The sequence below is a fragment of the Salmo salar genome, chromosome 04, assembly GCF_965601325.2.
Source record: "Salmo salar chromosome 04, fSalSal1, whole genome shotgun sequence".
Lineage (NCBI taxonomy): Eukaryota > Metazoa > Chordata > Actinopteri > Salmoniformes > Salmonidae > Salmo > Salmo salar.
In genome coordinates, this window is record NC_138294.1 from 54,973,062 (window position 1) to 54,997,352 (window position 24,291).

Here is a 24,291-nt window from a genome sequence, read left to right on the forward strand (position 1 = left end):
CATCTTTTCAGTTGTTTACACTAATCAGTGATGTAGTATAGCCTGCTACTGCAGCTGTGGATGACTTAATAAAGACAAATGTACTGTATGTCAGGTAAAAGGGATTTATTAAAGCATGAAAACCTTCTTGGATGTGTATCTTTGCATACATTACATGGACATGTTAAAGCATACATTAAAACAATAAAGCTCACAACCTGAAGATGGTACCGCTTGTGCTAAAGTAATGGGTTCATCTCCATCTTTAGAAACATCTAGTTAAGACTGTATGGCTTTCCCGACATTTGTGAAGAGACTGTTTATTGTAAGGTAGTTCTCCACCCTCACCAAGTTTACGATAGGCACACAGTGATTTGTGCTTTCTTCTGTAGATTGACCTATCGAGATGGTGTTAAGTATTGTGGTTTGAGTCATTGGTACCCTCTTACACAGTAATAACACAGTACTGTTACACAATATCAGGTCTGAGATGTTTGTCCTGTTCATCTGACTTATTTGAATGATACCACTCCATTTAATCCCTATGTACATGATTACAGATCGCATTGCGCTTTTCCTACTGGCTGCCAATCCAAGGCATCAGAACTTAAAAAAACAACACCAAATGCAATGTGCAGGGCAGAAGCATTAATGCATGTCTTTGTCTTTAGGATTCCAGCTCTACATTTGCACTTCTACATATACACCTGTACTTAGACACCTGCTCATTTGGATTAACATACTCTTATGCTCAGACCATTGTTCATCTAAAAACAGAATACGTGAATTCCTGTGTATTGAGAATCCATACAATCTGTTTCAGCAAAAGAATGAGAAATGAGCAGTGTCCTTTTTATTGCGTAACATTGAATACTAAAACAGCATTGTGACACAGTGCATGGTAAAGTGACGTTCACAGTGTAACTTTGATGTCATATTTGTACAGTGAATTTTGATGCCCCCAAACCACAAACCAGTTATTTAAACTGTCTTTGACAACACTGTCTACTTTCTTCTCTCATAGATGTTTATATCTGATGCATTTCAAAGTGCTTTTATTTTGTACATGAAAGAAGAACTGCTCTCTTTGAGGTAAGTTACCATCTCTTATGACAGATTTTGTATGTGATGTTGCATTTGCTCCACTTGTTTTGTGAAATGGAAAGTCGTGTTTTTTTCCCACCTGATCTACACTTTAGACTGCCGGACATCCTTCCACTCCATCTTAGTGTTCTGCAGGGCCTGAGTCTTCTTCTCATCCACCTGCACATAGTCCACCCTGTGTTCATCAGCAAGGAGGGGCTTCTGGAAGAAATCCCAGCAGAGTTGGTGTACAGTAAACTAAGGTATTTACATTATTCAATCAAAACCTGTATCCAGAATGGAACTACCAGTCTTACATTTGGGGTCCCGTGCGGCTCAGTTGGTGGAGCATAGTACTTTGTGGGTTTGATTCTCACGGGGACCAGTATGAAAAAGTACTTAAGGTATGCACTCACTGTAAGTTGCTCTGAAAAAGAGCATCTGCTAAATTACTAAAATGTAAATGTACATAGATTACCTTTCTCCCCTTCCCATAAAGTGAAAACCTATTTTAAATTGATGCTGTTTTGTCAGTTATTCAGTGGCTATAATGCAGTCTTATAGTTGCATGTAATATGTCCCCTATGCTTCAGACTGAAGGAAAGCATTAGTATTCCTTTCGCTATGTCTTTTGCAGATTGAGAGTGAATGACTTGTCACCAAAACAATGAGTCACTGACATTATTGTCTCACAGTATGCAGCTGCCTGATTCATTACCATGGAAATGGACACAGCTACACCCTGCAAGTGCTATTTCATTGTTATCACACATTTGCTTGAATTTGAGCCAAAACCACAATGTAATGTATTGTTTACTTCTGGGCTATTGAATCCAGATGGAAGATGGGACAATAAAGCCAAACAAATGAAATGATACATAGAATGTATGTATGTTGTTCACTGTTTTAAAGTCTGACCAGTATGTGTGGTTTCAAATACTATTTAAATGAAAACCTATTTTGCACCCCTGCTCAGATGGTGACAGACCAATAATTTGGCTTGATTTCTAACATACGAGTCAATGCAAAAGTGGCACTTCAAGAAAATGTCACATACAGAATACAGATAAGGAATCACCCAAGGACCCGTTGCCTAGATACAGGCGCATGACACATTCAATTGGAGATTGAACGATAAGAGTGAGCAAAGCAACAAATGTCAGATTATTCCCCTAGATTGGTAATAGTAGCAATAATGAAAATGTATGACACCAATCTGTCTACTATCATGTGTATCAATTAACCATGCAGAGACAAAGTTGTATTACTGTACAGGGGATTTTCCAATTAAAAAGTAATTGCCCACACACTAGAATGACCAGAGGGAATTGCAGTGGATGATGACTGTAATTTGAAGTCCTTAAAGCTGCCAGTGGCAGCTCAAAGTGAAAGACAGGCACTTCTAATGCTGTTAAATGGTTGAATTGATTCCATGTCTTGCTTTGGAGACAAACCCATTCCGACAATTTGACCTCTATTTATTCAATCAAGCTTACCTTTTGCACAGGAGACGGAGATGCGGAATTGAAATCCAGTGAAAGGTAGTCCAGGTTTGATCTCCTAAGCCACGGCTGGGTGGCTCCCTCGTTTGTAGAGAAGAACAGCTGCCTTGACTCCTGAAATTAAAGTAATCTCACTTACAATGAGGCTCACTTCATATTCATCTCTGAATATGTTGTCATATGGTCCACCAATACTGAACACTTTCCATTTGTATCGCTAGTTTCAGGTGAAGATCAATTGTCATATTTTAAGCCTTTCTTGGTACTGCAAACATTAATTCATAATTGTGATGATCAAACCTTTATTCCTTTGCGTTAGGCAGTTTGGAACTCTGAGTTTAGACACAAATGCTGAATTATTCATGGTAGGGGAGAAAAGCAGTCTACCTATACAGTGACTAGGGTACTTTTTTCTCTCTCTGAAGATTGTGGAAATGAAAGTTTATATGTATAACTATTTGTGATGTCAATATACATGCAGAAGGTAACTTTACTGTTGGAATGCTGCTGGCTTCTTGGTCTCCTTTAATTCCCAGTTGTCCTTGTCTTCTCTCCAGTAGGACTTGCAGTGAATTTCTGGGAACAACACAAACAAACATACCAACACACACAAACAAATTAATCCATTTTTTTCCTCCTTTTTTCATTTCAGAGAGCTGAGAGTTCAGGGTGGATATAGTTATATCTCTGACTCACCCTGGCTCTGTCATGGTTCTGATCAGAGGCATATGAGTTGGACATTCTCTTATAGTGGACAGGCCCCTCAGGTCTAGTGGTGGAGGCCGGGCTGCGAACCAGAGAAACAACATGGTGAGATGAGGCAAGCAACCCTCAAATTCTCTATTGGACAATAATGATCAGGTCTACTTTTCTCCAAACAAAGGGCATTTGTGTTGCAATAGCAATATTTCAAAAAGAGCCATACTGCAAATACTGTCTCAAAAGAAGACTTTCACAGACAAAGACATGTATCCAATAGTGGGTCTTGTGGGAGTCACAAGGTTCAATAGAATGTAAAACCTTATTAATTTTGCTTTCAGCAAAATAGATGCTTATGAAAGCATTTTTTATGCTTCCTCTACTGAGTACGATGATTGAATAGATTATGTAGCCCTTTAGACAGGACTTTTTCCTTCCTTTTTGCTCATTACCTCTCCTGCGTGGTTTGAGATCCCTGTTGATTGGAGGTGGTTCTAAATCCCCAGGTAGACCTGCAGTGGGAAAGGGGGTGGGAGCGAGAGGGGCCTCTGTTTTGCCATTAGCCTTGAGGAAGCTGATTGTAGTGGGGCTCATAGGGATGTAGCCGTCCGATACACCTTCACCAACACAGACAGGTGGAGAGGCCATAGGCACGTACGAGTCCTCGTGGCAGTTTGGACTTTGAGTGGCAATGAAACGTGGCTGCAAAAAGACAACAAGACCAGACCAACTTGGAAATGTGTCGTAGACCATGGCTTATAATGATGTAGAAAGGTCTCTTGTAAATCCTGTATTGTTGTTTGACATTCAAGAAGGCAAAAAATGACAGTTAACAATTATTACCTGCTATGAACTGTCCAACAACATTATGTCCAAAACATTTTGTAGTATTGAAAATGCCCATCAATTCCCATCAATTGCAAGTACATGTGTTCTTACCAAATTAAGACTGAGCCTTTTGTTCCTGCTCCTCAGTGCACTCCCATCAATGTCTTCTAGATTAGACAGAAATATCGCTGATGAAGGCGGTTGTGATGTTATATAACAGAATAAATGACACTGTGTGGTTGGAAACATGATTGGTCAGAATCAATACATGTGCTGACTGTATATATTACATATACCGTATAATATATACCAGTTTATGGAGCCAGGTATGAAGGGCCTAGACTGAAGGACTCTGCTGGTTATATACTGTACCTCTTCTGAAGTGGTCTGGCAGGCCTGACAGAGAGATCCTCCGGGGGATGAGTGCAGGTTGGCCTGTGAGCTGCTGCCCAACCCCATCCAGAGGCCTATGAGAGCACTCATCAATAAGGTGCTCGGAGAGGTGGATAGACTTGGGGGGCAGAGGAGGGGGAGTTAGTCCATCAGTAGTTACCTCCAATATGGCAGAAGAATATGGCTTGTCAAACTGGAAGATGTCGGGTGTACGGTTGAGATTTCGAGGAGAGGAAGAGGATGACGTGGGGCCACATGGGGCGCTGAAAGGAGGATCATGCATCCTTATGTGGGGGAAGGGGGACGGAGATGGTCCAGTGTGGGGAAAGGGAGACCAAGAAGGATCAGGTGAAGAGAAGACATCTTCTGTAGTAGCGTCTGATGAATTCTGTTCCAGAGATCGCTCAGAGTTTGAAAAGCTGTCACATCTATAAAAGAAAGAAAAAGGAAAATACAGTGCCTATCGTTTATCATCATTAAAACAATGTGTGGATATGGTGTCCAGTTTGAGGTTTGAGAGGTATAGGCTACATACCTAAAGATTCTGAACCTCCCTGTCTCACACTGTGAGAGGAAGAGGTAGTCCATTGGATGGTTGGGATTCATCAGGCTGGGCATCTCAACTCTGCTGTTGCCATAGGCCATGAAGTCAGGGTTGGAAGTGAATGACATATTTCGGGAGAGAGCAGGTGAAGGCTGCTGGGAGGTTGGGTTGTGCGAAAAACCTTCCTCTGATTCTGAAAAAACAGATATGTGGGGAGAGAGCAAGAGAGAGAGAATATAAGGAATAGAGAGAAAAGAGAGAAGAAATCCATAGTTTCTACATTAGTTCTGAGCTGGCTCAGGATAATGTTACATTCACTAGGCCAGAGTCAAACAGGAATCCTGATCTCTCTTGACAAATGTGATCTCTGAGACGTAGTTGTCAATGATCTCCAGCAGGTGGCAGTGGAATAAATTTGAGCAGTGCTTTAAATGCTTTTGCTCTTGTCCATGCCCCTTTACCGTAAACAAAGCCCCTACCATAAAGCTATTCAGACTGAGCAACCCCCTAAAACATCCACTATGGTACAATATAATCACAACACCTGTGTATGTATAAACATGTTATACGTTGTATAAACATGTGACATGTATATAAACATTATCTCACCAGCACCATAAAACATAAGAATGAGAAGAAAAAAGACCAGGCAGTTTAAATATGGAAAAAAATAAAGACCATTCTTAACTTCTCCAAACCATATACAGTACATATTTTGCGTCTGTGTGTGCTGCCCATGCGTGTACAGCGCATTCGGAAAGTACTCAGACCCTTAACTTTTTCCACATTTTGTTAGTTTACAGCCTTATTCTAAAATGGCTTAAATATAAATGTCCTCATCAATTTACACACAATAGTCCATAATGACGAAGCGAAAACAGGTTTTTGAATTTTTAGCAAATTTACAAAAAATTTGAAACAGAAATAGCTTATTTACATAAGTATTCAGACCCTTTATTATGAGACTCGAAATTGAGCTCAGGTGCATCCTGTTTCCATTTATCATCCTTGAGATGTTTCTTAAACTTGATTGGAGTCCACATGTGGTAAATTCAATTTATTGGACATGATTTGGAAGGCACACACCTGTCTATATAAGGTCCCACAGTTGACAGTGGATGTCAGAGCAAAAACCAAACAATGAGGTAGAAGAAATTGTCCGTAGAGCTCCGAGACAGGATTGTGTCGAGGCACAAATCTGGGGAAGGGTACCAAAAAATGTCGGCAGCATTGAAGGTCCCCAAGAACACAGTGGCCTCCATCGTTCTTAAATTAAAGAAGTTTGGAACCACCAAGACTCTTCCTAAAGCTGGCCGCCTGGCCAAACTGAGCAATCGAGGGAGAAGGGCCTTGGTCAAGGAGGTACCAAGAACCTGATGGTCACTCTGACAGAGCTCCAGAGTTCCTCTGTGGAGATGGGATAACTTTCCAGAAGGACAACCATCTCTGCAGCACTCCACCAATCAGGCCTTCCTGGTAGAGTGGCCAGCTGGAAGCCACTCCTCAGTAAAAGGCACATGACAGCCTGCTTGGAGTTTGCCAAAAAGCACCTAAAGGACTCTCAGACCATGAAAAACAAGATTCTCTGGTCTGATGAAACCAAGATTGAACTCTTTCGCCTGAATGCTAAGCATCATGTCTGGAGGAAACCTGATACCATCCCTATGGTGAAGCATCGTGGTTGCAGCATCATGCTGTGGAGATGTTTTTCAAATGCAGGGACTGGGAGACTAGTCAGGATCGAGGGAAAGATGAACGGAGAAAAGTACAGAGAGATCCTTGATGAAAACCTGTTCCAGCTCGCTCAGGACCTCAGACTGGGGTGAATGTTCACCTTCCAACAGCACAATGACCCTAAGCACACAGCCAAGACAATGCAGGAGTGGCTTCGGGACAAGTCTCTGAATGTCCTCGAGTGGCCCAGCCAGAGACCGGACTTGAACCTGATTGAACATCTCTGGAGAGACCTGAAAATAGCTGTGCAGCGACGCTCCCCATCCAACCTGACAGAGATTGAGAGGATCTGCAGAGAATAATGGGAGAAACTCCCCAAATACAGGTGTGCCAAGCTTGTAGCATCATGCCCAAGAAGACTCAAGGCTGTAATCGCTGCCAAAGGTGCTTCAACAAAGTACTGAGTAAAGGGTCTGAATACTTATGTAAATGTGATATTTCAAAATGTCTAAAAAACCGTTTTTGCTTTGTCATTATGGGGTATTGTGTGTAGATTGATGAGGGGGGAAAAACTATTTAATCAATTTTAGAACAAGGCTGTAAAGTAACAAAATGTATAAATTGTCAAGGGGTCTGAATCATTTCCGAATGCACTGTATAGTTGTATTTTTGAGTTTTCTACTGAAAATGTTTGAGGCAAGGTGCTGGTTAGTGGAACACAGCTATAACTATTTGTTTTCTTATACAATTATTTTAGTTGAGCAGTGAGACATGCAGACAGGAGCGTGAGATCTATATGGTCAGGATATAAGAGGAAACATCCATGTTATCATCATTCACATGTTGCTTAAGTAGTATTTCACTTAATCATTGGCAATCATCTCTGCTTGGCTTTCAGTAACTGAGTTCATTATCGTTATAAAGACCTAGTATGGGTGTCAGTATGGGGGAGATAACATGGGCTTGATCTATAAATGCTTTGTATATTTATATTTCTACAGACAATGAGATACACTGTGAAAAAATGAATACTGAATGCTCTAATTAGTTATGTATTTATAAGACTCATACTGTAACATCAGGCAGAGCCTAAACTTCTTATTTTTTCAGCACATGAAACAGCAGATAAAAATTAACAATCTCTTGTGTGTTTCTTTCACAATGGATTTACCACAGTGTGTGGATTGAATTATGTTCACATTCATACATTTAGGATTTTCTTCTTTTTTTGTGTAATGAATAGTCAACAAGTTCAGAATTTCATTGACTTAATGTCTCACGTTGCGTTATCTTTCCCAGTTATGTGTAAACCTGGGGTTTGCTACTGTTCCTCTGGGCTATAATCTCTTATCTTTGTCTGGATATCATGTAGTCTGCCCTATCTGCTCCACACAGGCAACAATGTTTTACTAAATGTTCCAACTGCCAACTCTTATTAACTCCAAACCAGGGGGAGAGCTGTGGAAAAGACATGAAGGCAAGAGAGCATGGTTTCTAAGTGTTCAAGCATCACCCTGGCACCCAAGCATCACCCTGCCTATGGCACTATAAGTTATAAGTAACCGAATTGGGTAAAATAAATCCGATTTTACTGCAGCTCTGTCCACCGCTTTACTATATGTTTGTAATATTTAATTTTTTAAATATGTCACTTTGGCACGTTTTTCAGATGTAAGTAGTGTCTTTTCAAAATGTTGTAGTTAATCTCAAACCATTTTTTGTTAAATATAAATAGTAAAACGTTATTGGTGTATATCACCTTGTCACACCTGTCTTTGTGATTGTCTCCACCCCCCTCCAGGTGCCTTTTTTTTTCTAAATCTAAATGCCTGTAGCTCAGGACCTGAAGCAAGGATATGCATATTATTACATTTACATGACATTTTTTTTTACATTTACGTCATTTAGCAGACGCTCTTATCCAGAGCGACTTACAAATTGGTGCATTCACCTTATGATATCCAGTGGAACAACCACTTTACAATAGTACATCTATATAATTATTTTTATTTTTTTTGGGGGGGGGGGGGGGGTTAGTAGGATTACTTTATCCTATCCCAGGTATTCGTTAAAGAGGTGGGGTTTCAGGTGTCTCCGGAAGGTGGTGATTGACTCCGCTGTCCTGGCGTCGTGAGGGTGCTTGTTCCACCATTGGGGTGCCAGAGCAGCGAACAGTTTTGACTGGGCTGAGCGGGAACTGTGTTTCCGCAGAGGTAGGGACGCGAGCAGGCCAGAGGTGGATGAACGCAGTGCCCTTCTTTGGGTGTAGGGACTGATCAGAGCCTGAAGGTACGGAGGTGCCGTTCCCCTCACAGCTCCGTAGGCAAGCACCATGGTCTTGTTGCAGTTATTGATATCATTTGAAAGGAAAAACTTTGAAGTTTGTGGAAATGTGAAAATAATGTAGGAGAATATAACACATTAGATCTGGTAAAAGATAATACAAAGAAAAAAACAGGCTGAAGAAATTCGGCTTGTCACCAAAAACACTCACAAACTTTTACAGATGCACAATCGTGAGCATCCTGTCGGGCTGTATCACCTCCTGGTACGGCAGCTGCTCCGCCCATAACCGTAAGGCTCTCCAGAGGGTAGTGAGGTCTGCACAACGCATCACCGGGTGCAAACTACCTGCCCTCCAGGACACCTACACCACCCAATGTCACAGGAAGGCAAAAAAGATCATCAAGGACAACAACCACCCGAGCCACTGCTTGTTTACCCCGCTATCAACATACTGACTCAACTCTAGCCACTTTAATAATTAAAAAATGTATGTAATCAATTTATCACTAGCCACTTTATATAATGCTTACATACCCTACATTACTCATCTCATATGTATATACTGTACTCTATACCATCTACTGCATCTTGCCATCTTGATGTAATGTATCACTAGCCACTTTAAACAATGCCCCTTTATATAATGTTTTCATACCCTACATTACTCATCTCATCTCATATGCTATACCATCTACTGCATCTTGCCTATGCCGTTTGGGCATCACTCACTCATATATTTTTATGTACATATTCGTATTCATTCCTTTACACTTGTGTGTATAAGGTAGTTGTGAAATTGTTAGGTTATATTACTTGTTAGATATTACTGCATGGTCGGAACTAGAAGCACAAGCATTTTGCTACACTCGCATTAACATCTGCTAACCATGTGTATGTGACAAATAAATTTGATTTGATTTGATACCATAAACCTATTTCCATCATGGGGCAATCTGTTCACAACGTTGACATCAGCAAATAGCTCTGCCACACGAGGCCATACAAGCTGTCTGCCATCTGCCAGGTACAGTTGAAACCAGGATTCATCCGTGAAGAGCACACTTCTCCAGTGTGTCAGTGGCCATCTAAGATGAGAATTTGCCCACTGAAGTCGGTTACGACACCAAACTGCAGTCAGGTCAAAACCCTGGTGAGGACGACGAGCACGCAGATGAGCTTCCCTGAGACGGCTTCTGACAGTTGATGCAGAAATTCTTCGGTTGTGCAAACCCACAGTTTCATCAGCTGTCTGGTTGGCTAGTCTCAAACGATCTTACAGGGGAAGAAGCTGGATGTGGAGGTCCTGGGCTGGCGTGGTTACACGTGGTCTGTGGTGGTGAGCTGGTTGGACGTACTGCCAAATTCTCTAAATCGATGTTAGAGGCGGCTTATGGTAAAGAAATGAACATTCAATTCTTTGGCAACAGCTCTGGTGAACATTCCTGCAGTCAGCATGCCAATTGCACACTCCCCTCAAAACTTCAGACATCTGTGGCATTGTGTTGTGTGACAAAACTGCACATTTTAGCTTCTTGACATGCCACACCTGTCAGGTAGATGGATTATCTTGGCAAATGAGAAATGGTCACTAACAGAGATGTAAAAAATTTGTCCACAAAATTTGAGAAAAAATAAGCTTTTTGTGCGTATGGATCATTTTTGGGGTCTTTTATTTCAGCTCATGAAACACTTTACATGTTGCGTTTATTTTTTTGTTCGGTGTATGTAAAATAGGCACTGTATTATTTTGGTTCAGTACAGGAGTTATCTGTTTTGAGACGTTTGATTAAGTGACATTTAAATGTACTGTTATCAAATGACAAGGTAATCATATAAAAATTAATGTGAATATTGCATTGTGAAAAGAAAATACTTGAATATTGAAAGAGTTATTTGATGCAGTGAACAAGTGACTTTGTGAATTTGTTTGTTGTACAGATGTAAGATCTTAATTTGAGACAATTTGCTACATCAGGAAAATAATTCTTTAGCAACAGAAAATGTGAATTATTATGTAGATTATAATTAATGAACATCTTTGTAGGGGTTGATACATTTTTCGTAAGGGAAAATCAAGTCAGAAATTTCTAAGTGGAAGGTACAAACTTCAGAAGCCTTTTTAAAACTCAAATACACTACAAGTTTTAAACGTCCTGCATTGTAAGAAAGATCCTGCAACAGGGTGATCAAATTAAGATCCTACATCTGTACTTAGTCAACTGAAAATTAGTTTTGAAACATGAGTCATTTTGATTATCTGTTTAGATTGTTGTACAAAGAGTTGTACCCCACACTAGTGAAAAATGTACCACACACTAGGGAAAAATGCATGAAAGTGATTGAAAAAAACTTTAACACTCAGAATCTCTCTGCAAAATGATTTGATTATTGCTACAACATTTAGGTAGGTGAGTGCGTGCGTGTACAGTGAGGGAAAAAAGTATTTGATCCCCTGCTGATTTTGTACGTTTTCCCACTGACAAAGAAATGATCAGTCTATAATTTTAATGGTAGGTTTATTTGAACAGTGAGAGACAGAATAACAACAAAAAAATCCAGAAAAACGCATGTCAAAAATGTTATAAATTGATTTGCATTTTAATGAGGGAAATAAGTATTTGACCCCCTCTCAATCAGAAAGATTTATGGCTCCCAGGTGTCTTTTATACAGGTAACGAACTGAGATTAGGAGCACACTCTTAAAGGGAGTGCTCCTAATCTCAGTTTGTTACCTGTATAAAAGACACCTGTCCACAGAAGCAATCAATCAATCAGATTCCAAACTCTCCACCATGGCCAAGACCAAAGAGCTTTCCAAGGATGTCAGGGACAAGATTGTAGACCTACACAAGGCTACAAGACCATTGCCAAGCAGCTTGGTGAGAAGGTGACAACAGTTGGTGTGATTATTTGCAAAGGGAAGAAACACAAAAGAACTGTCAATCTCCCTCGGCCTGGGGCTCCATGCAAGATCTCACCTCGTGGAGTTGCAATGATCATGACAACGGTGAGGAATCAGCCCAGAACTACACGGGAGGATCTTGTCAATGATCCCAAGGCAGCTGGGACCATAGTCACCAAGAAAACAATTGGTAACACACTACGCCATGAAGGACTGAAATCCTGCAGCGCCCGCAAGTTCCCCCTGCTCAAGAAAGCACATATACATGCCCGTCTGAAGTTTGCCAATGAACATCTGAATGATTCAGAGGACAACTGGGTGAAAGTGTTGTGATCAGATGAGACCAAAATGGAGCTCTTTGGCATCAACTCAACTCGCCGTTTTTGGAGGAGGAGGAATGCTGCCTATGACCCCAAGAATACCATCCCCACCGTCAAACATGGAGGTGGAAACATTATGCTTTGGGGGTGTTTTTCTGCTAAGGGGACAGGACAACTTCACCGCATCAAAGGGACGATGGACGGGGCCATGTACCGTCAAATCTTGGGTGAGAACCTCTTTCCCTCAGCCAGGGCATTGAAAATGGGTCGTGGATGGGTATTCCAGCATGACAATGACCCAAAACACACGGCCAAGGCAATAAAGGAGTGGCTCAAGAAGAAGCACATTAAGATCCTGGAGTGGCCTAGCCAGTCTCCAGACCTTCATCCCATAGAAAATCTGTGGAGGGAGCTGAAGGTTCGAGTTGCCAAAAGCTGTGTGTGCTGCCCATGCGTGTACAGCGCATTCGGAAAGTACTCAGACCCTTAACTTTTCCCACATTTTGTTAGTTTACATCCTTATTCTAAAATGGATTAAATAAAAATGTCCTCATCAATCTACATACAATAGTCCATAATGACGAAGCAACATTTTTTCAGACCCTTTGCTATGAGACTCGAAATTGAGCTCAGGTGCATCCTGTTTCCATTGATCATCCTTGACAGTGGTGACGTGTCATTCATGGCAGGTAGGGCAGAACCCCACCTGTTTTGAGCCACACCTGTTTAGCTATAAAAACATATATATCATTTATTTTTGTGTGCCTGTTTTGCATGTTATTTTGGCATTAAAAACATGTCACATGTCAGTTTGCATAATTGAGTTAATAAAGCCACGGACAAACGTCTCTTTTTTGCTTTCTTGAGACACTACGTCACTGCAAAATGTACGGTTAGAGCTCGAACATTCAAGCCCCTTGGGTGCTGGCATAGACTTAAATTAGAAGTGCCCATCCAAGAATGCTCAAAGTCATTGGCCACAGATATATCTACCGCAGCTTTGATTAGACTGATCATGTCAATATCATACTTTCAAAAAGGAGTCATCATCATGCATCAGGTTGGCAATCTACTGGCAAATCCTTTTCAATCCTTGTCATATGAAGAGAAAATATAGATAAAATGTTTCAGTGCTCATCGGCCATTGGACATAAACATTACACAACAAATTGGAAATCACAAATTAAACAATGAGTGCTAAGGCGCCACTGCAGCCCCGGGTTCGATCCCAGGCTATGTCACAGCCGGCTGTGACCGGGAGACCCATGAAGCGGCACACAATTGGCCCAGCGATGTCCGGGTTAGGGGAGGGTTTGGTCCCTTTCCCCATCATAATTTAGCCTACTATTCTGATTTGGTGGTACACATGTAGCCTATGGCCTGTTTTAGAGAAATGTAATCATTGAATATTGTAAGAGCTTTCATTGTCTGCTTATATGCCCACTTTATTTATCCTACGGTTCTGACTTGGTGTACAGGGAGAATACTGTAAGAATGGCCCACGTTCTGAATTCTGTCGCTGTACATTTCAAAAGTGCAGAATTTTTTTAAATATTGACTACGTTCATCCTAGCTCGCTCATTAATGTCTTAATCCAAATTACAGATTCACTCTTATCTGCTCCTCGTCCCCTTATGTCATAGTTTGTACATCTCAATTGTCGGTAGAAACCACATTTGTTTAAGCAAATCAGTCTTCTCAGCTATGTTTTTTTTTAAATACTGTAAATTAATCTGTTTCGCTGCCAGAAAAGGCTCTGATGATAGCCAGGTGTAGCAGTGGTAAGGATTCACTACATGGTGCTGAAAAGATTGGGACATCTTTATGTAGGCCCTAACAGTTTGTTGGCACCATTTGTCACTTTATAGTGCAATTCATCTATTGTTTAGTGTTGTGTTGTGCTGTGTAGTGGCTTTGCTGGCAATGTGGGGAGTTTGCCCCACCAAGATATACATGCTAAAATCGCCACTGATCCATGAGATGTTTCTACAACTTGATTGGAGTCTACCTGATGTAAATTCCATTGATTGGACATGATTTGGAATGGGACACACCTTTCTATATAAGGTCTCACAGATGACAGTGCATGCAGAGCAAAAACCAAGCCATGAGGTCAAAGGGATTGTCCATAGAACTCTGTGACAGGATTGTGTCAAGGCAGAGATCTGGGAAAGGGTACCAAAAAATCTCTGCATCATTGAAGGTCCCCAAGAACACAGTGGCCTCCAATGGAAGAAGTTTGGAACCACCATACCTGCCAAACTGAGCAATCGAGGGAGAAGGGCCTTGGTCAAGGAGGTGACCAAGAACCCGATGGTCACTCTGACAGAGCTCCGGAGTTCCTCTGTGGAGATGGGAGAACCTTCCAGAATGACAACCGTCTCTGCAGCATTCCACCATTCAGGACTTTATGGTAGAGTGGCCAGACGGAAGCCACTCCTCAGTAAAAGGCACCTGACAGCCTGCTTGGATTGTGCAAAAAGGCACTTTAAGGACTCTCAGACCATGAGAAAAAAGATTCTCTGGTCTGATGAAACCAAGATTAAACTCTTTGGCCTGAATGCCAAGCGTCACATCTGGAGGAAACCTGGCACCATCCCTATGGCGAAGCATGGTCGTGGCAGCATCATGCTGTGAGGATGTTTTTCAGCAGCAGGGACTTGGAGACTAGTCAGGATCGACGGACAGATGAACGAAGCAAAGTACAGAGAGATCCTTGATGAAAACCTGCTCCAGAGCGCTCAGGACCTCAGCCTCGGGCGAAAGTTCACCTACCAACAGGACAACGACCCTAAACACACAGCCAAGACAACCTAGGAGTGGCTTCTGGACAAGTCTCTGAATGTCCATGAGTGGCCCAGCCAGAGCCCAGACTTTAACCCGATCGAGCATCTCTGGAGAGACCTGAAAATAGCTGTGCAGCGATGCTCCACATCCAACCTGACAGCGCTTGAAAGGATCTGCAAAGAAGAATGGGAGAAACTCCCCAAATGTAGAAGTGCCAAGCTTGTAGCGTCATACCCCAAAGGACCTGAGGCTTTAATCAATGCCAAAGGTGCTTCAACAAAGTACTGAGTAAAGGGTCTGAATACCTATGTAAATGTGATATTTCCGTTTTTATTTTGAATACATTTGCAAAAATTTATAAAAAACAGTTTTTCTTTGTCATTATGGGGTATTGCGTTCAGATTTATGAGGGTAAAAAACGATTTAATCTGAATACTTTCCAAATGCACTGTACATCGGGGTCCCTTTGCAAAACAGGTTATAACCTCCAGAGCCTTTCCCGGTTAAATTAAATATATTCTGCTCATACTATTCATAAAATTGTTTACCATCAATAAATCCTATGTATTTCAATGTCATTGCATAAGTGACATTAGTACATTTCTTGAGCCCAATAACTTTATCGGCCCAAAACTTTAGAGGCCGTATAACACTTGTCTTGCAGCAGTAATGATTGAAACATCTCCTTTAAATGCAATGCAAAACTGCACATGACAAATTAATATTGTCCACTCATTGATTTACCAGTCATCATCAGATTACCACCTAAATGGTATGTTATCTCAGTCTTGAATTTATATAGCCTTCCTTAATAAACATGCCTACATGACTACTCTGTCATAGGATGAAAGCCTCCAACAATAGTTGAATACCAAACTATGTTTCTCTATATTCTTTGTTGAAATTGAACACATAAATGTGATTTTGTAACTAATACTAATAATTAATTTAATTTGTAAAGCGCATTTCTCACACCCAAGGCGCTTAAACTGTAACTGTAATGAACTGTGTCTCCGTGCGAGTTCCTTACCTGTCCCATCATCCATTCTCAGAGGTCCAAAGTGACAGATCTCCCTGATCTGACTGACCCAACTGTTCATCTCCTCCTCAGTCTTGGCCACCAGGTAGAACATGCGAGACGACGTCTTGACAACAAAGAGGTGCTGGTTCTGGAACTCCCTTTTGACCAGGCGTTGCTCCGTCTGCATCTGAACCTCACACTCTCTCAGGTCGATGGTGCGGATGGGCTTCTTTGAGGTCTTGTTTCGGTAGTACTCCAACACATCTGGGTTCCCACTCATACGTCCTCTTTGAAGAACAAACCAACGTCTCCTCCATGCCTAGGGGACAGGGAACTCCGCAGATTAACATACTGTACTGTTGCACCTTGTACTTATAGACAAATCAATGTAATACAATTATTCTGCACACATATGTAGACTAGTTGCCTTAGTTGGTTAGTAACCTTAGAAATATTTGGTTGGTAATAATGGTTGGTGTATTTTTATGTGACTTTAGGTTCAACCATGACCTCAGCAATAGAATGTTGTTGTTCTATATCAATGTTTATTTCATAGTTTATCAACAGAACCATCAGTGAAACATTTTAACATGGTAGCTCAATACAGAAAAATGGGAACTATTTTATGTCCCTGACTGTGGCTAAAGATTCTTTGTACAAAGCACTGTCTTTATCCTCATTTTGTTTCCAGCATTGTGACCTGTGTCAATCAGTTTATGTCACACGCAATGCACCGGGGAACATACATTTTTAGTCATGGAAAATGTATCACTGCTCTTCTGACCACGTTCATTTAGCAACACAACCTTAATTTACCACAGCTATAGACAACACCCTTTTTCTTGCTTTTGGTACGGTTGTTGTGAGGAACTGACAACAACGTTTCCCAGAAGTGCTGAGAAGAGGAAGTTAATTCTATGTAGAAGAGAAGGTCTGACACGAACAAAAAGCTAATTGTACTGCAGTGTGGGTCACTAACATATTGGGGAAGATTAAAAAGGCAACCTCTTTTTCTGCTGAAGTTTTTCATGCCAGAATGGATACCGATTAGTATAGGAGGGGTTTTGTTTTCAGTAATGCTATGAGAATTTGATGCTTAACTGTCTCTCTTCATTTTGATACTGAATAAGTAGGCCTATCTGAAGTACTTAAAAATGTTGGTCATGATCGTGATGACCTCATGGTCACTCACATGGGCTATGAGTCATATGTCCATCTATATACTAACCGTCAAATATTCATGACTGACTTCCATAGGCCTACTATGTCTGTTCTTCAAACTTCACCCATGTACTATTTAAAGCCATTTCCAATACCACCTTTTTAGCAGTGGTTGTACATTTTATACCGTTGACTAATAAATTCAGTATTCAGGTGATTCATGCATTATTCTACCTGTCATACATCTGTTGTCATGGAACACTGGATGGTCTGAAATGAAATCATAGCTGTTTTTGAGCTTTGAGAGTACATTTGATGAAACAACCTACCATAAAGAAGAACTGTGATTTGTTTTGAAGAGGCAGTGGTATTAGCACACTTTTTGTAGTTGTCTGTGTTACACTATTATTCCTATCTCAGTTGACTAAGGAAGTGTGTGCTATAACCCACCAGCCGCCAGTCGCAGGATTATATTGTTTATCTTTGTGATGATCTTATAAGAGAGTTATGAACATGCTCAGAACGTTTGTCTGAAAACAAAACTCTGTCTTGTTGTGCCCACACTCATATTCAAATCAATCATAAACAGTGAACAAGTTGTAAATCCTCATTTGCATTACACAGTGCTAGGAAAGAGGACACGGATACAGAGAGTAGGGCAGCTCATGTTCATCATCAGTGCTGCATGTTCAGTATGTCAAAGCATATTTAAAATGCATGATGTGAGAATAATTAACACATGCATACGCATGCACACACTGGCACACGCACTCTACACACACGTACATTGTAATATTGTTGTATGGGGGTGTTATACATTTTGTATTCTAGATATGTAGTGGTGTAATAATGTTATGTGATGTACTGTTTTATCTTTGGTTTTATTTGTGATGTAAGTGCCTTAATGTGTTTGGACCCCAGGAAGAGTAGCTGCTGCCTTGGCTGCAGCTAATGGGGATCCCTAATAAAAACAATACAAAAAAACCCTAACGGGAAATATCCTCACACTCCAGAAACCTCTACAGAATCATGCGTAAAAACACTTCCTTGTTGTGGTGATAATGGCATTATTGAGTGCGAACTCAACTCTGCTGGAAAATAAACTAGGCCTATTCTATTGAGAGTGATGTTTTTAAACCATACCATTTTTGTTTGGAACATGTTTCCCCATGATATTTTTTATAAAATGTCACACAATTATTGTGTTATGAAGAAAATTAAAACATTGAACTATTTTACCTCTACAGATCCTTTCATTTGTTTTGTTTACCCTTACGTGGGCATTGTCTTTTTTTAATTTAAATGTGGTTAACTTATGTACTTATGTATGTTAACTTATGGGCCACTGGCAATGCTAGCTGTGACCTCTGTGTGTTGGAGAATTGAAACTGTCTGTGACTTTCACTCTCTGAGTCTCATCATCAGTGTTTATAAAAGCTAGCTGCTCTGGGCCTTCACTTGCTATGTGTGGTTAGTGATGAGTCCAATGTATGCCCACACACTTTTCTCTTGTGTATGGTTAGTCTGGTCCTTGCAAAGGGAAACATTGTCCTTCCTGTTTGTCTGTGTCCTCCACAAAGCCCTCAAACTATTTTCCACCAAATAGTATTTCTGATGTGACTCTCTTTCCAGTGAATTACCACTGCCCCCTTAATCTGTGCTAGTTTTCAGAAAAGCCATCGTCCTCTCTACTCTGTAGAGAGGAAGTGCAAACAGCCATCATAAAGCCTGGTAATTTCTGCCTGTCGGGTCATTTTGTACTGCTTGGCAGCGACAGTACTTCCCATGTTTTGCAATACACACCCAAATTTCACAGAATGAGAGGCCAACAGTCTCAACACACATCCCAGAATGGGTGGCCTCCCCCTTTCCTCCCTACACAACAACATTCTCACATGACCCTACAGAAACATTGCAGATTGCCAGGCACTTGTCCCAGTTCACTTTTGGTCAAACATGCTAATCCAGACATGTTAACATTACAGTATAATACACTTGAATTATTAATAAGAGGTAAACCCATCTGCAAAAAAATATAAAATTCTAAACAAAGTAAAAAATGGTAAACATTATGGTTTATAAGCAGTTTGATATGTTTAAAATACATGTGCATTTACTGAAGGAAATTAAAATGCTATTTTCACAGTGCATTAATGATTCGCATCAGCATGACCAGCAGTTATAACAGCATGTTCTACAGTATGTAATGGCCACTACTATAATGAGGAGGAAGACACTGGCGAGGTTGCATGAAAACACTGTTTACAAAAAGGCATACAATGGTCATTATTCTACATGCCTCTGCAAGCTTCATTTCACCTACAATATCTTGTGAACTAGCGGCATAGCAGTGCAGCTGTGTTGATGACTGAGAATCACACACACACACACACACACACACACACACACACACACACACACACACACACACACACACACACACACACACACACACACACACACACACACACACACACACACACACACACACACACACACACACTGTTTTGTCTGCAGCAGGAACTGGTACTACTACTGCTTGGCTATAATGCATCACAATAGCACAGAAGCCAGCAACCGCCCAGCCTGTTCCCCTACTCACGTATCTCTTTAGTTTCTTCTCAGGGGGAGATTTGATGAGCCAGCCAGTGCAGACCACATCCCCTGCACTCATCTTGACTGCAGAGGGAATCCGGCGTGTTTTCTGGATATAATTGTCTTTAGCACTGATGGCTGCTGCTGCTGTGAAACTGTGAGCAGCACCAGGCGATTCCTGTGTTCTTGTATACAGCCTACAGCCGTACCAAAAGGAGGAAGTCAAGCCATTGATCACACTGACAGACAAGGGGAGATGGAGAGAGAGAGAGGGAGGGAGGGAGGAAGAAAAAGGAGGGGAAGAGAGAGAGGGGGGAGATGTGTGTATGCTTGTCTGTAGATGTGTGTGGGTCTGCAGATTGTGTGGGTCTGACAGAGAGAGTGAGTAAGTGAGAGAGAGAGAGAGAGAGAGAGAGAGAGAGAGAGAGAGAGAGAGAGAGAGAGAGAGAGGAACATGTGTGTGAGTGTGTGTGTGTGTGTGCGTGTGCGTGTGTGTCTGTCTGTCTGTCTGTCTGTCGTCTGTCTGTCTGTCTGTCTGTCTGTCTGTCTGTCTGTCTGTCTGTCTGTCTGTCTGTCTGTCTGTCTGTCTGTCTGTCTGTCTGTCTGTCTGTCTGTCTGTCTGTCTGTCTGTGTTAACAGAGAAAATACCAGCACATGAGAATATTTTTTTCTAAACAGAGCAGCAGTATTCATGCGGATGAGCTGTAGTTGAACTGTGTCTGGCTGAAAAGTGCTGTGGAGGGAGTTTCATGAGCCATCTGTCACATCAGCCCTCGCAATGTTCAATGTCTTAGTGTCAGAATACCAGTGTGTACCAAAATAACAACCTCAGTCCTAGAACAACAACCATATCTACATGTGCATACTACCTCAATCAGCCTGACTAACCGGTGTCTGTATGTAGCTTCGCTACTTTTATAGCCTCGTTACTGTATATAGCCTGTCTTTTTACTGTTGTTTTATTTCTTTACCTACCTATTGTTCACCTAATACCTTTTTTGCACTATTGGTTAGAGCCTGTAAGTAAGCATTTCACTGTAAGGTCTACACCTGTTGTATTCGGCGCACGTGACAAATAAACTTTGATTTGATTTGAAATAAATAACAAAATACAATTTATTTGTTATTTTGTTTGTGCATGCTAAATGCACTAACAGAGGAAAAATATTATAGCAAACCTTGGTATTGCATTTTTCATGTAAATTCTACAAAAATCTTTCGACTTTGAAACATAGAACTGATTACAATAGGCTACTTGTAGGGGAAATGAAATAACTAGGGTTATCGATGTAGGATAATTTAGTGAAGGAGACATCATGCTTTGGTTTAGAATGCCTCTCCCTGATAAAAATAAAAACAAAACGACAACAACTACTAAAACTGCGCTGTTGGTCTAAGGCCAAATGATTGTAAAAAATAAATACAGTGCCTTCAGAAAGTATTCACACCACTTGACTTCCACATTTTGTTGAGTTACAGCCTGCATTTAAAATTGATTCAATTGAGATTGTTTGTCACTGGCCTCCACACAATACCCCATAATGTCAAAGTGGAATTATATGTGTATAAATTGTACAAATTAAAAATGAAAAGATGAAATGTCTTAAAAGTCAATAAGTATTCAACCCCTTTGTTATGGCAAGCCTAAATAAGTTCAGGAGTAAAAATGTGCTTAACAAATCACATAATAAGTTGCATGGACTTACTATGTGCAATAATAGTGTTTAACATGATTTTTGAATAACTACCTAATCTCTGTACCCCACACAGATTCAACCACAAAGACCAGGGAGGTTTTCCAGTGCCTCGCAAAGAAAGGAACCTATTGGTAGATAGGCAAAAAAAAGCAAACATTAAATATCCCTTTGAGCATGGTGAAGTTATTAATTACATGTTGGATAGTGATTCAAAACATCCCGTTACTACAAAGACACAGGCGTCCTTCCTAACTCAATTGCCAGAAAGGAAGAAAACCGCTCAGGGATTTCACCATGAGGCCAATGGTGACTTAGGGATAGCCCCCTTTATTCAATTTTCGCCTAAATGACATACCCAAATCTAACTGCCTGTAGCTCAGGCCCTGAAGCAAGGATATGCACATTCTTGGTACCACCTGAATGTAGGAGAATATAACACAATAGATCTGGTAGAAGAATATACAAAGAAAAAAAAAAACGTTTTTTTTCTACAACCATCTTTGAAATGCAAGAGAAAGGTACCAGTTCTAGCCATCACTCTGGTTTCGATAGTGTCCACAAGATAGCAGATGGCAGCGGTGTATGTGCAAAGTTTCAGACGGATAACTTGAAGAATGAGTGAACTACAAGACTTTTAGTGTGAAGTCCCCAGGTACATTTGGGCAAATCGTGAAGGAGACATTTGCATTCATATTACATTTTTCTGCAAGAATATCGTAAAATCTGTATACTTGGACTTTGATTTAGCTTTCCAAGTATTAGTAGCCATATTATAAGTTCAACATTTGCAAAACAACCAGTTTTCATAACTTCATAACTCTGAATATTCTTATAATTTCTGTCCAAAATGAAAAGGCATACTGTCGTACAAGGTTAGTAGCTACATTTTACGACATATACATGCTTTCCAGATACCGTAAAGCCTAGCTCATTGACTATCTAGCTAGCTTTGTTTGACATTGGTGCTTATTTGACAAAGATACAGTCGTTCAAGTGATGACTGCCCGCGTCATCGGAGTGCCATGAAGGCGTCGCTCTCTGACCAAATACAGTGTCCTATAGGATATACTACACCCCTAATGATATAGTGAAGTCCTGTTACCTTCTAGGATCTCTGAGGAATACATACGAATGTGATTTGACTCGTTGAAACAATGTTCAGGGCGAGATTTTCACAGATTCCTTTCTTTGCAAATTGAACGAGTGGAAATACAAAATCGATTGTGCATACTATATGGACCTTTTTAGGATATGAAAAAGGATTTTATCCAACAAAACGACACTTCATGTTATCTCCAGGACCCTTTGGATGTTAAATCAGAGCAGGATTTCATAATGTAAGTACACATTTCACCTTCAGAGGTGAATTTATCAAATCTATCGCGTGAAAAAAAGTGTTTTGTTGTTAGGAGCTCTCCTCAAACAATACCATGGCATTTTTCGCAGTAATAGCTACTGTAAATTGGACAGTGCAGTTATATTAACAAGAATTTAAGCTTTCAGCCGATATAAGACACTTATATGTACCGACATTTGTTGTTTCTCTAAAATCTGCATTCTTGACATAAGGCGCTGCATGATTTACAACTGTCCCGTTGACGGGACGCTGATCCTTAAGAAGATTTATTAAAACAGTTACAGAGTTTAATGGCTGTGACAGGAGAAAACTGAGGATGGATCAACACCATTGTATTTACTCCACAATACTAACCTAATTTAGGGTGGCAGGTAGCCTAGCGGTTAGAGTGTTGGGCCAATAACAGTAAAGGTTGCTAGTTCAAATCCTAGCTGAGAGGTGAACAATTGGTTGATGTGCTCTTGAGCAAGACTCTTACCCTAGTTGCTCTGGATAATAACACCTGCTAAATGACTACAATTTTAATTGACAGAGTGAAAAGAAGGAAGCCTGTACAGAAGAAAAATGTTCCTGTTTGCAATAAGGCACTAAACTTGTAACTTTTTTCCTGAATACAAAGTGATTTATGTTTGGGGCAAATCCAATACAACACATTACTGAGTATCACTCTCCATATTTTCAAGCATAATGGTGGCTGCATCATGTTATAGGTATGCTTGTAATCGTTAAGGACTGGGGAGTTTTTCAGGATAAAAAAAATAAACTGAATGTGGCTAAGCACAGGCAAAATCCTAGAGGAAAACCATTCCACCAGACACTGGGAGATCAATTCACATTTCAGCAGGACATAACTTAAAATACAAGTCTAAGTCTACCCTGGAGTTGCTTAACAAGAAGACAGTGAAAGTTCCTGAGTGCCGAATTACAGTTTTGACTTAAATCTACTTGAAGATCTATGACAAGACCTGAAAATGGTTGTCTAGCGATGATCAACAACCAATTTGACAGAGTTTGAAGAATTTTAAAAATAATAATGGGCAACTGTTGCACAATGCAGGTGTGGAAAGCTCTTAGAGACTTACCCAGAAAGACTCACGGCTGTAATCACTGCCAAAGGTGCTCCTACGGGGGTGTGAATACTTATATAATTGTCTTTAGTTATTTTTCAATAAATTTGCAAACATTTCTAAAAACATGTTTTCACTTTGTCATTATGAGGTATTGTGTGTAATCTACACAGAATACCCCATAATGACAAATCAAAAACAGGTAAATTTGTTTTTTAGCAAATGTATATAAAAAAAATACAGAAATACCTTATTTACATAAGTATTCAGACCCTTTGCTATGAGACTCGAAATTGAGCTTAGGTGCATCCTGTTTCCATTGATAATAATTGAGATGTTTCTACAACTTCATTGGAGTCCACCTTTGGTAAATTGAATGGACATGATTTGGAAAGG

The 24,291-nt window shown here is 40.5% G+C and overlaps 1 protein-coding gene across 2 annotated transcripts; it reads right to left on the reverse strand.

Annotated features, from left to right (window-relative positions):
- Positions 1 to 90: 90 nt before the first annotated feature.
- On the reverse strand, positions 91 to 20,141 carry gab3 (GRB2 associated binding protein 3). 2 transcript variants are annotated; one of them, XM_014196841.3, is made up of 10 exons: positions 19,782 to 20,141; positions 16,028 to 16,337; positions 5,020 to 5,221; positions 4,464 to 4,912; positions 4,203 to 4,255; positions 3,716 to 3,965; positions 3,261 to 3,351; positions 3,059 to 3,140; positions 2,559 to 2,678; positions 91 to 1,284 (listed from the first exon to the last, which is right to left on the reverse strand). In XM_014196841.3, the coding sequence occupies exons 1-10, from the start codon at positions 19,851 to 19,853 to the stop codon at positions 1,168 to 1,170; spliced, it is 1,746 nt and encodes a 581-aa protein (XP_014052316.1). In that variant the 5' UTR covers positions 19,854 to 20,141; the 3' UTR covers positions 91 to 1,167. The 2 variants fall into 2 exon arrangements, with proteins under 2 accessions (XP_014052316.1, XP_014052315.1); XM_014196840.3 differs by having other exon boundaries at positions 4,203 to 4,258; positions 19,782 to 20,140.
- Between the last annotated feature and the right edge of the window lie 4,150 nt (positions 20,142 to 24,291).